Source organism: Mastomys coucha, unplaced genomic scaffold (assembly GCF_008632895.1).
Source record: "Mastomys coucha isolate ucsf_1 unplaced genomic scaffold, UCSF_Mcou_1 pScaffold21, whole genome shotgun sequence".
Lineage (NCBI taxonomy): Eukaryota > Metazoa > Chordata > Mammalia > Rodentia > Muridae > Mastomys > Mastomys coucha.
The window spans coordinates 46,820,816-46,834,417 of record NW_022196904.1 but is presented as its reverse complement, the minus strand read 5'-3'; the positions used below and the strand labels follow the sequence as shown (position 1 = coordinate 46,834,417).

At 42.2% G+C, this 13,602-nt stretch overlaps 1 protein-coding gene across 1 annotated transcript in view; it reads right to left on the bottom strand.

Moving 5' to 3' along the window:
• Oca2 (OCA2 melanosomal transmembrane protein) overlaps positions 1 to 13,602 on the bottom strand; it is a 272,921-nt gene that overhangs the window by 98,289 nt on the left and 161,030 nt on the right. Inside the window, exons 20-21 of the mRNA XM_031386823.1 lie at positions 9,533 to 9,592; positions 8,890 to 8,994 (exon numbers count right to left, since the gene is read on the bottom strand). Of these exons, the coding sequence (XP_031242683.1) occupies positions 8,890 to 8,994; positions 9,533 to 9,592 (165 nt within the window). The remainder of the gene's footprint in view (positions 1 to 8,889; positions 8,995 to 9,532; positions 9,593 to 13,602) is intronic.

The following is a 13,602-nucleotide window of genomic DNA, read 5'->3' as shown; positions in this document are numbered from 1 at the left end:
GTATGTGTGTATGTGTGTGTGTGTGTGTGTGTGTGTGTGTGTGTGTGTGAGATGGGGTGGTAGTATCATAGCACAAGTGTGGAAGGCCAACCTTGTAGATTGGAGTCAGTTCTTTCCTTCTCGGGATAAAACTCTGGTTGCCAGGCTTGCACTCTTATATAGCAAGGGCCTTTACCCACTGAGCTATCTCACTAGCCCTCGGAGACTTTTTTTTTTTTTTTTACTGGCCAAACTGGTTTTAACTTTTTTCTTTTTTCACATGAGCACAAGATGCATGGAAGGAAACCAAAGCAAACTTTGGCATTCACAAAACTTTGTGTTTGTACCCCATCTGTCTGCATCTGGGGCTAGCCAGATTGAACAGCCAGCTTGCCTTGTTTAAAGCTGTTCAGGCTGCTGCTGTGAGTCACAATGGATGAAGTCATGGATGAGTCTCATGTGGCGCCTAAGAACTGTGCAGTCGGTGTCTATGAAACCCTGCCAGTGTCATGCTCTTCATAAGGCATCCTGTCAATCCACACTAGCTCACTCCTCAAACGTGTCTGCCTTCACTTCGGTTGACAGGTGCAGGCTGGTGATATGGCTCAGAGGGAAAGGGCCTTGATACCAAATCAATGGCTTGAGTTTGGTTCCCAGAGCTCAGTTAAGAGAGAGCTGACTCTTGTAAGTTGATCTCTGACCACAGAGAGAGGGGGGAAGAGAAGGTGGGGTCCAAAGGGGGACCCCTGAAGTCCTGTAGTTTCCCTCCAAGGCCGCTTTCCCTGGCCAGAGGACTCACTCATCACCTACTCCTTGGGGAAGGCCTGAAACCCTCATTGCCAAGTTTATGGGAAAAGACAGGGTGCCTTAGCTACTCACATTCCTATTCCTCTTAGGATAGCCTTATTTAACTCTCATAGATGGCATATTGGGATCCAGTCCAGATCCTCCCTCTGCAGAAACCCAGCCATGAGTGCCTATAACTGCTGTGTTATTTAGCCTAATTGCAGTCCACTGGACCTGGCTCAGCTCTCTATATTATTTTGTTTCAGAACATTTTAGAAAAGAAAAAAAGCTAAAACCAAAAGACCAAAAATGGCATCAAGTGAAAAGCAAAATGTAAGTGCTTGTGTGAAGGGACCTTTGACCTTTATCAGCACTGCATGGCTTTCTGTATCCCAGCTATGACAGCCAACAGCTACACTTGTTAGAATGCCTCCTTGTGGGCCTGGAAACAAACCTGGGATGAGAAGATGCTAAAGAACAAGATGGCGTTCAAACAGTGACTTTGCACATGGGCTAAATGGCAATACACACAACTATGTGTATCCAAAAAAACCTCAATTTTTAAAAACTAAAAAATTATGTGTACAAACGTGCATCATTTGAATTTGGGCCAGGATAAAAATTATAACATTTTAAATCTGAAAGTTGCCACAAAATCTTTCCCATTCAAATGAAAGAGTATGAAAAAACAAGGGAGGAGAACATCAACAAAGAAAAACTGTCACTGAATCCTCAGTCCTTAGCTACGCATTTTAGGTTCCCTTGAGGGCACTGTAGCAGGGGCCTACGAGTTCTCTGTGACAGGGCTATCCTCAGGCTCCCACAAGCTCTTGTCAACTGCAGATGGGAAGAGTGAGCAAAGAAAAAAAAAGGCAGATGAGTGTGAAGGGGATTCCCAAGCATGGAAATATGTGTCCAAATACTGAAATATCTTGACACGAAGATTCCCACATCTTCCATTGGCCCAGCCTGTTTGCCTTTCCCTTCACCTCAAACAAGCAAGGGACTGACGCTGGCATGTAGTGAGGACCAGGAGCCTCACATTGCCCACTTCAAATACCCTATGGCTGCTCTCATTGCATTAAAAATTAGCAGTGCTAAATATTGTTTCATATTTCACAGTTAACAATAAGCAATGACCGCAAGGGCCCACACCAGGTAGCTGGATGATCTGGCCACAACTCTTGTCTATAACAATAGTAACCTGGAAACACTCAGAAGTGATGAGAGTCAGAAACATTTTACTTCAGTTTAAAAAATAAAATAGCATAATTAGCCAGGCATGGGTGGTAAATGCCCACCATTCAAGAGGCAGCCTCAAAAGTTCAAGGCTAGCCTGGTCTACATAGTAAATGCCAGGCTCAGGGCAACATAATGAGGCCTACTCTCAAAACTAAAAAAACAGCTAATAGCAAACTTAGTCCATCACCAACCAGTGGAATGCAAATGCCTTCCACAATCTACACTGCTCTGAGTACAATGTTCCTGAAGCCTTATCCAGACAACATGGAAAACTAAACTCATCTATTGACTGATTCTTTCTCCTCTGAGCATAAATAAAATTCCCATAGTGTCATCCTACCATTTATGGGATAATTCTCTGAATCTCCTCCCTCCCAATGATAACTCTTTCTTTCCTGACCGTGGAAAGGTGAGCTCTACCAGGGACACACATGAGCTGTTCTTTGTACACAACTCACATAATGAACGTGTTGGAGGTCACTACAACATGAGGAACTATATTACAGGGTCACAGCCCTAGGAAGGCTGAGAACCACTGTTCTATTCCTGTAGCTATGGCACCTCCTTACCAAGACGCCTCTAACTCCCAATGGCATCTGTACTAATAGTCCTTTGAAACAGCAGCTGTTTGGCCCTTGGTGAGTTTCCCTAAGTGTTCCCTGGATGCAGAAGACTCCACAGCTGTGTAGAATGAAGGCACTTCCAGAGAGAAGAAACTCTCTGCAGACAGGAAACCTGGTGCCTCTCATACCACTGATCAATCAGTGGGTCAGAGCCAAACATGGGTTCACAGTGGGGAGTCACTCTATACACATGGGCTTGGACAAAGGAGGCTAGAGATCCATGAAGCATCCCCTGCAACCCAGGGGCATAGGCCCCAGCTTACCACAGCTGATCCAGGGGGAGATTCTGCTAGAGGTAGGCAGGCACTTAGTGATGAAGAAGGGGGCAGATCAAGATACAATTCACAGACCATATGAATGAAGCTCGAGAAGAAGGAAAACCAAAGTGTGGATACCTCAGTCCTTCTTAGAAGGAGGAACAAAATACCCATGGAAGGAGATGCAGAGACAAAATGTGGAGCAGAGACTGAAGGAAAGGCCATCCAGAGAATGCCCCACCTGGGGATCCATCACATACACAGTTACCAAACCCAGACACTATTGTGGATGCCAACAAGTGCTTGCTGACAGGAGCCTGATATAGCTGTCTCCTGAGAGGCTGACAGTGCCTGACAAATACAGACGTGGATGCTGTCAGCCAACCATTGGACTGAGCACAGTGTCCCCAGTGAAAGAGCTAGACAAAGGACCCAAGGAGCTGAAGGGGTTTGCAACCCCACAGGAAGAACAATATGAACCAACCAGTACCCCCAGAGCTCCCAAGGACTAAGCCACCAACCAAAGAGTACACATGGAGGGACTCATGGCTCCAGCTGCATATATAACAGAGGATGACCTTGCTGAACATCAGTGAGAGAAGAGGCCCTTAGTCCTGTAAAGGCTCTATGCCCCAGTGTAGGGGAATGCCAGGGCCAGGAATTAGGAGTGTGTGAGTTGGTGAAAAGGAGGAGGAGGAGGGGATAGGGGGTTTTCAGAGGGGAAATGAGGAAAGGGGATAACATTTGAAATGTAAATAAAGAAAATATCTAATTTAAAAAAAGCTAAGCACAAAAAGAGGGGTCAGATTCCCAAGCCCTAGTCTTTTATTAAGCAATGGAAAATTCTCAGGCAGTGTATCACTGACTGCAAAGGTAAAAATAAAATCAAAAGCAGTAATAGGCAGCTGGCTAGTTGCACATAACTGGCCATGGGCCACACAAGCACTCTGCAAGCCTGCTGTTAGGCTCTGCTGTCAGTGTCTAGAAATGAGCACAGGCTAAACTGTAGAAAGATTTCTGGTGGTTAGATAAAAGCTAAAATTCCTTAGGCACTTGTCAAACTGTTTTCCTAGCTGCCAAGAGAAGTCATTCCCCATACCCTGGCAGAGGGGACATGTGGCTGCCTGTGGTGCCAATCATCATATCAGAGTCCATGTTGGCCTCTAGACTCCCTCAGTACCTGTTTCACATCTCTAAGTCCATGCTAGCACCCTGCCCTTCCGTCCTCCAGGTACTTATCCTCCTTATGATCCACAGAATGTCTCCACCCACTCTATAGCTGATCCCTCTTTGCTATTCTCTTTCACTGTTCACGTTCTTGTTCACCCACTCCCTCTTGCTGTCTCTGTCCTCTCTCTGTCTCTCTCTCTCTGTCTCTCTCTCTCTGTGTCTCTCTCTCTCTGTCTCTCTCTCTGTCTCTCTGTCTCTCTGTCTCTCTGTCTCTCTCTCTCTCTCTCTCTCTCTCTCTCTCTCTCTCTCTCTCTCTCTCTCTCTCTCTCCCCTCCTCTCTTCCATCCCTCCCTCCCTTTCCTCTCCCCCCTCTCTGCTCTATTGTCTATTTCTTGTTACCTCACTATCTCCACCATTCTCTCCCACTCTTTCCCTTCTCTAGAGTTGGCTAGGCCCCCATCTATTTTCTCTTTCTGTCTACTCTGGAATCCTTCAGATGCCTCTGGATACTCTCTCTCTCTTAGTCACAGTTAAAACAAACCAACAAACCAACAAAAACAACAAGAAAACCCTTATCATAATAATGGAGTAATTCTGCTGGCAGTCTATTTCATGCCCCCTCCCCTACTCCCCACCCCACATCTCCATCCTCCACCCCTTCATCTCCTTCCTTCACTTCCCTCACACACACACACCCATAGAGTGCAGAGGACCATTGCATCTCCTTCCACAGGTAGTGCTAAAACCACAGGAGCAAAAGAAGACCTCTGCATGGGCAATTGCCATCACATTGTGCCAGTGCAGGTGTAGGATTCCCAATCTGCATCTGCACTCATGCATGTGCAGGGGCCAGGACAGAGAAGGGAAGAGAGCTGTTACCAGACCAGAGGCAAAATCAACAAAGCAAAGGCTAAGGAGAGGGTAAAGAGAGGCACCCTGCCTCCAGTGATGCAATGGTGTGTCTCAGGATTGGGGAGGCCCAGCAGGAAGGGCAAGCAGAGTCTATGACTCTGGGGGGACACAGTAAAGCACAAAGAGATTCTGAAGAGTGGTATAGTTTGAAGATATAAACAAAGAGTTACTTAGGGAAAAGCAACCTACGGTGATTAATTCCTATTTTTATCCATTTATGCCAGGCATGACTTTTTTTTTTCAACATGAATATGCATGAGTCTCCCTAATAAAATCCCTCTGTCTCCTTTGTTTAAGGAGACTGGTGCTTCAGTGCTTCAGGAGTTATCCCAGAGCTCTTCTTACTTGTACTCATAATAAAGCTTCCTTCTCTCTTTAATCGCCTTGTGTGCTGATTGGCTTTGCACTCATCCAAGGAGGGTGAACGCACTGTGCTCTGCCACAGGCTGAACTACCAAATAAATTGGTCCTCACTGAAACACTATGAATAAAGTTGTTACCTGCTAAGGTTCTCTACATGAAATTTTTTTAAAACTTATTTACATAGTGTTTGGATGTTTTTTAAGAAACTAAAAAAAAAAAAAATTGAAGAAAAGAATTTTAATTTTTTTTCCATTTTATCCAGACAAATGTTCTGTCTTCATTCTGCATGTGCACCATGTGCATTTCCGATGCCCTTAGAAGCCTGAAAGGGGATCCCCTGGGATTGGAGTTATAGATGGTTCTATGTGGATGTGAGTACTCTTAACTGCTGATCCATCACTTCGGCCCAAGAAACATATTTTTTAAAAGCAAAAATAAAGGATTGGAACAAGATACAGCAAAGACTTGAAGAGAAGGCAGAAACCTCACCCAAGATAAAAGAAATAGATCACATGAACAATAAACCTTCAATGCCAAACGCAACTATAAAGCAAATAAGGAAAATCTGTGCTGAAATATGCAAAAGTTCAGGACATAAAGACCTTCTCTAGTAAGCCATGAATAATTAGAAAAGCAAGGAGGGGTCCGTATACAATCTAATTACACCATGTCACATACATTATATATAGCATGTACAGAATGCTGCTCACAAGCACATGAGGAAGTTTGACTATTTTATTACCTTTGTCTCAGCACTTTCTACTTGTTTAACTTTCAGGAAATAAAACATTACAGATAAATGATCTCAGTTTCTCACAGTATTGCTTTTACCTTCTCACCTCCTTAGGTAGCCACCTTCATGAATTGAATATGTGGATAGAATGAAAATGGCACCTCTAGGCTCATCTATTTGAATGTTTTGTTGCTAGCTGGTGGACCAGTTTGAGAAGGATTAGGAGGTATGGCCTTGTTGGGAAAGTATATCACTGAGAGCAGGCTTTGAGGTTTCAAAAGATTCATGCAAGTCCTGGTGCTTTCTATCCATTTCACGATGGTAGATTACAATATGAGCTTTCAACCGTTCCTTTGCCCTGCCACCATGAACTCTACCAAATTAAATTCCTTTACAAGTTGCCTTGGTCACAGTATTTCATCACAGTAATAGAAAAGTTATCAAGACTGAGTATCATTTTCTTCAGTAGCACACCATGGAAGGAACTAAACAGAAAATCTTCATCTATGTGTATCAGCTTGGAGGGAAACAATGCACCAAGTTGTTGAGTGATACTATTCCTGGGAGGCATAAGCAAATAAGTACTCAGTACAAGTACCCAGATAGGAATCCAACCATAGACCAAAGTTTATAACCAACATCCAATTTGGTGAGCCAATGGTTTTTGCTAGAGTTACATACAGCAGTATCGGTGAGAGGTTACTTGCAGGAACAGATACAGAAGCTCAGGCAGTGGTAGTTGGGGAAATGAGTAGTGGCTTAAAGAATGTTATGTGATGACCCTATTAATGGATGTCATCGTGATCCACCAGATACCAAGAGTCATATTCAAAATAAACAAATGAGTCGTATTCAAACAATACCATGATCTGGTGTTTACAATATGGGGTACCTCCATTTAATTTCTAGTAAGATTTTGGTCTGAAGATCTTAAAGCTCCCCCAGAAGAAAATATCAATAGGGAGCATTCAGGGCTATTATCCAGAGCCACATCACTTTGTGAAGCTCCTTAATTTTAAGCAAGAGATGACAATGACAATCCCCAAAACTAAAGCAACTTATTTTTCTATATTCCTGTTCTTTTCATCCATCTCATCAACCCCCCGCAATAACTGATCATGAGAGATGTTTATCCACCACCTAACATTCCTTATATCATTACCCATTCCCCTAGCTACCCTGAATAGTACTTACCACAACGCCAAAAGGAAGATGTCTGTCCTTTTCCCTCTTTTCCTTTTATGCCTTACAGCTGCTCAGCCTATAACAGTAGCCTCTTTGGTTTCTTAGACTAGAGTTCTCTCCTCATGCCCTTCCCAAATAAAGCCTGTGCTGGCCTAGAGTTGTTCATTTCTATGTCTGTCTTACCTTTTGATATTACAATGCCCAGCAGCAAATGTTTATGTCCTGAGACCACATGATGTGGTCTCACTGGGACAGGATAACTGTGTAAGGTTGCCTTGTTGTCTCAGGGGCTGAAGATGCATCTGACAATAGCATCTATTTCAAGTTCTCATTATTAGTCTATTATGCCTACAGAGAAGCACAATGATTTATCAGCTGACTTTTCACAGGATCTGAAAAAAATAACCTATCAATTCTAATTGTTAAGTAGTAGATTCTTTAGAGTTATCTAATATACAGATTAATTGTCACTGAAATTTAATGTCTCCATTTCCAGTCCTTTCTCCTTGCTTCTCTTGCTTTATTGCATAGCCTCTGACGAGTAAAACATGTTCATAGATAACATTGCCTTGTTCATTACTTAAGGGGAAAACACTCAGTGTTTCACATTAAAGCATACTGCTTTCCTGCAAATTTTACAGACTCTCGGGACTCCTTAAATGTACCATCCTGGATCCCTGAAGATCTTATGTGTCTTGTTCCAGATGTGACCACTAGAAATAACAACCACTAAGTTAGTTCAGAATTCCCAAACCCACACCTTGAAACAAGAACCATACTGGGTCACTAGAGAATAAAGCTTAGCATAAAATGAATACTGGACTGAGGAAGTCTAAACAATGTAGGCTGAAGAAAGAAAGGCTATGAGCCTAACCAGCCCTGTCCTTGCATGTCCAACTCTGTTGTACTCATCCTTGGGGATCCTTGCTCACAACATACTATGGCACAATACCTGGGCTATCTGTATGGGAGGGAAGGACTCCTTGGAGCCTCAAGTAAAACAGAGAGAATTCCCCCACCAGAATTCTGCTGTGAGAACCCTCACCCTTCTGCCTTATACTAAGTACTCTAGGGCCCTGGACTGTTTGTGGTAGGACCCAGATCTTACCTTTAAGTCTCTATTCTCACTTTGACTTTTTTATACCAGAGACCACAGTTCCTGTCCTAGGACAATCAATGACACAGAAGATGGCCCAGAGATAGGGGTCTTGGTGTTGGCTGAGAGCTAGAATCAAAAGGTGACTTAAATCTCTGTATGTACAGGCCAAGTACCAGAAACCATGCAGGCTACTTAGAATAAAAAACTTCTGCATTTGAGGATAATAAAGGCAACAGCTCAGACTTTTTGATCTCTTGAAGTTCCTTTAAAAAAAAAATGAAACAGTTTTTCTGGAAAGGGTAGCAACCCTCAACTGGTCTCCCGTGATATGCTGTCCACTCTCCAAACCTAGTCCCCAGCCTATCGTTGTTCTCTCAGTGTTCCATACCCAGCTGCCTCAGGCTCAGCTCACATTTTTCCCTTCCATGTAAGGGCAACAGAGGAGCTGGTTTCATGCCCTGCTTCTTAAGGAGAATAAGGATGAGCCCAGATGGGAACAGGAAGAGGTTGGCCTTAAACATACAGGATCACACCACTTACCATTGTAGCAGTAAATGGGATGTTGTCAATCAAGGAGGATGCCAAGGCTGAGACCCACACTATTAGGACAATGGCAGCTGCAAAGCGTTGACCTTCTGGAACCATCTAAAAGGATCAGATGATAGCCACCTTATGCAATGCTAAACCACATACATAAAAAGAGTCAAAAGATTGTTATTCTTTCTTCTGACACGTGACAAGACCCAGGTAAGCATAGACATGCAAATGAGGGTCACACCTATACCAGGAACCTTGGCCACAAGCAACTGGAGAGGAACCACTCTCAGCCAAATAGCTCTGTATGAGGAGAAACATATATTTCTTACTAATATCTGATGACCACACAGATTGGCCCAGCAGAATCCTAAGATGGGAATTTCTGCAGCATTCACTTACTATGTGCTACCCCATTTTAGACTTTACTTTAACTAGAGGCAAAAGCAAGATAGCAAGCATCTATAATTGTATGGTATTTGACAAGTATCCCCTTCATCTCTAGGTTACCCAGGGTAAAGTAGGCTCCTGTCAGTGCTTTTGACATAATTAATATAACACTCTTACCAGACTTCTTTTGTTCATTTTTCTTTTAACAAAAATCAAAGGATAATGGCTTGAACATATTCTATTAGAACATTCAATGTACCTTTATTAGTAGGGCAGTCTGTTCTCCAACATACTCTACTAAGTGAAGATGTGTCAATGCCTAAAAGAAAAGATATGTTTAAAAATAAGAGTATTTGCAGATTTCTTTTGACTTTCAAAAAGAGAACATAGGATAGGCACAGGTTATCCTTTCCTATTGCAGACTATACTCCTTAACACAGTCTATAAGTAGTTTGGTATCATACATACACATGAAGATGCACAGAGGGAAAAGGTACAACAGCAAAGGCAGGAATTCCTTCGTTGATTTGTGTCAATGTCTATGCTACATTTATACTTGAACAGAAGGCGATCCCTTTATTTTAAGGTCTATAAGGAACATATCATTTGATCACATACAAAAAAATGTCAATCCACAAAAAGGGACTTTTACATAAGCTATATTTCCAAAGTATTTTAAAAGTTTGAGTTTAAAATTTCAGTTCTTACAACCATCGAAGCAAGTTTAAAAAAAAAAAAAAAGTACATCTAGTGAGACACATGACCATTTTCCCAGCATAGTAAATCTGTCTCCATGAGAGCCTGTGTCCAATGGAATGTAGAAAAGCAGAGTAAGATGATGGATGCTCAAGAGATTCTGCTCACACCACAATCTCGGTCTCAGGCAGAGGACACAGCACGAGTATAAGACAGCAACCCAGCTGCCCATCACCTCTTCAATGTATTGCATTTTCGCTGGGATTTCCACTGAAGGGAGATTAGTATTTAAAATCAACTTGAATGTCTATAAATATAAGTTATAGTATCTTGGTCCATGTGTACAGTTTCCAGTTGGATTTCGTTTGAAGATAATAAAGCTGTAACGTCAAACACAACTCTGAATCAACTTAGGTTTTTTTTTTTTAATTAAAAATAGATTTTTTCCCTCAGACAATATACAGTTTCCCCTCCCTCCACTCCTCCAAGCACCCTCACTTCCTCTCTCCCTCAGATCCACTGCCCCACTCCAAGTTTCACTTCAGAAAAGACCAGTCCTTCAAGAGACAATAATCAAACACAACAAAAAAAGATACGAAAAGCAGCCCTGATATCAAGGCTAGCTGAGGCAACCTAGTAAGAAGAAAAGAGTCCCAAGAGCAGGCAAGAGTCAGAGACACACCCAGTCTCTCCATTGGATCTCTCCCCTTGGAGTCAGAAAACCCAGAGGAAGACAGAGAGGAAAGATTGCAGGAGACAGAGGGTATGGAGGACATCAGAGGGTATGGCCCACTGAATCAACTAAGCATGGTTCATATAGGTTCACTGAAACTGAAGCCAAAAGTACGAGGCCTGGAAGAGTCTGCACCAGATCCTCTGCATAGATGGTATGCGGTTAGCTTGAGTGTTTTGAAGGGAAGAGGAGGACTTGATCAACTTAGTTTTTAACATTAACTAGACCAGGGGGATAATCTACCCATAACAAGGCTGCTCAGTTCCAGGGAGACAAATATTTGGAGATCATCAACTTCAAAATCAACTTGCTAAAAATTACAATCACCTCAGGTAAATTCATGAAAAATTTACCTCTAGTAATCACCTCTAGTAATGTCTTTGAGGGTGTTCTAAACAGATAACATTCAAGAAGGAAAACCCACTCACTATTCCATGGACTGGGGTCTCAGACTGAAGAAAAAAATGGAAAAAAAGAAAACAAGTTGAGTACCTTTCATCTCTCTCTACTTCGTAACTGTGGACACAATACGACCATCTTTCTCATGTTTCTGCCACCACATCCACTCCATTGTGAGGCAAAACAAACTTTCCTTTCCTTAAGTTGTTTTTGCCAAGTAAGTATTTTTGTTATAGGAATGAGAAAAATAATACAGAAGATTGGTACAGGGGGAAAGGCTATTGTGGTATTTGTTACATTTATTCTTGCTGTAACAATACATTGGCAAAAGTAAAGTCAAAGGAGAGAGCTGATTTGGGTCTACAGACTGAGGATATAATCCATAATGGCAGGGACAGCTTGACAATAGGAACATGAGGATGTTGGCCAAGCTGCATCCACATTCAGGAACTCTTTCGCACCTTCAATAATAATTTAGGGCCTTGGTGCACATAATGGTATCGTCCACAGGTAGGGTGGGTCATTCCTCTTCAGTTGAACTATTCTGAGAACACTGTCATGGCCATAGAGTTTCTAAATCCAGTCAAGTTGATAATGTGGTGCATTGGCAAGTGGCTTGTCAAAGAATGTAGAAGACTTTATAGCTGAGACTACAGAAGTCCTAGTGTGTTATAACCATTGATGGTCCATTCAAGTGGAAGCTTGAAAAAATCAGGATGTCAAAGGCAACAGGCATTGGAGACTGTGCCCATGAGGTTCCAGAGGGAACAAGATTTTACTAGGAAATAGGCTGGAGGTCATTTGTGTTACAATTTAAAAAAAAAAAAAATCTGTTTTCAGCCTCTATCCTGAGAACTTCAGTGAAGTTAAACTCAAAGATAATGGATTAAGTTGTTTGTTGGAGAAATTTCAGTAGAGAAAAACACCCTGCACTTACTGCTCTTGGTCAGGTCTTCAGCGAACACCTGTTCTTGGTCAGAGAACAGAAATGCATGAAAAATTTGCAGTTTGATGAGGAAATGAGTCTACGGGAGTATACAGTTGCAGGAGAGATGGATGCAGAAAATGTAACTGTAATTAAGGAGATAAATATGTAGCACTAAAGAGAAAAGTTTTCCCCTTACATCGGGACAATAGGGATGGCTCCAATGTGTAAAATTATTTGAAAGAAGGAATCCTGACTTTAAAATGCCACTAAGTTAGTTCCTTTTCTAAAACAACCACCTAGAGAATTATTTTCCGAAGTTTAACTATTAAGGTATGGAGAGGCTACTCCAATAGTGTCAGATTGCCAAACTATACCTTAACCTAGCAGTGAAATTGACAGCATGACCCACATGGTGCTTGTTTTACAAGTATGTAAAAGGCAAGAGTTTTACAGTTGTCGAGGCTTCCACCAAGGTGCAGAAAACATGGTGAGGCCAGGCATTGTGTCTCAGGGTAAGATTCCTGCAAGACATTCTTGCAGGGCTTCTGGTGAAGCTATTGTGCTGAGGCCTAAATTATAATGGAGACCCCATTATACTGATGTTACCAAAGCCATAGATGTCTACCAAGGTCAGCTGCAGGCACAGAGAGGAGCCAGCCCAAGAGAGATTGCTACAGGTGAAAGAACTGCAGAGATGAAAATGGTTGGAGTTCAAATGATTCCATCACAAGACCTAAGTGCCAGATATGGAATTGCATAATGTGGTTCTTTCCTCCTGTTTGGAGTGGGAATGTTTTCTGTGTGTTTTTCAATGCTGGAAATATATAGCTTATAACTCTTGTTGTTTCTTGTCACTTTGGACTTTATAAGAGTTCACAGTTATGACCTGGCTTGCATCTCAGTAGAGATTCTGCACTTAGACTTTTGAACAACATTGGAGCTTTAAAATACTGAAGATGCTTAGAAATGGACTAAATAGCTTTTGTATTCTGAAATGAGCATGAAGATATTAGAAAGTGTGAAATATTAAAACATGAAGTATTGAATTTGGGTGTCAAGTTGACAAGAAGAAGGCTTATGATAGCTAATTTTCAATGTCAGCTTGGCTGGATTTCATTGTAGAAGTCAAGCCTCTAGGTAGGCTTGTGAAGATGTCTTCAGAAAGATTTAACTAAAAGGGGAAGAGCTAACGTTGAATATGAGAGCCACTATTCCTGTTGATTAGGTTTCTCACTGTATGAAAGGAGAAAGTGACCTGCTCCCCAGTCCCCGGTCTCTAATTCCTCACTTCATTCCATGTGACCAGCCTTACCCATCTGTCATCACAGCTACAACTACCTGCTGTCACAATTACCCTGTGGGGTGGTGAGCTGTGCACAAACAGCTACAACTTCCTACAACCCTCCACAGAGAGCTGTGTGGCCATCAGTCACATAGAGAAACTCCCAAAATCCCCTGGTATTCTATCTAGACATGGGACACCATTATAACCCACATTACTTTTTTTTTTAATAGCTGAGTAGTACTCCATTGTGTAGATGTATCACAATTTCTGTATCCATTCCTCTGTTGA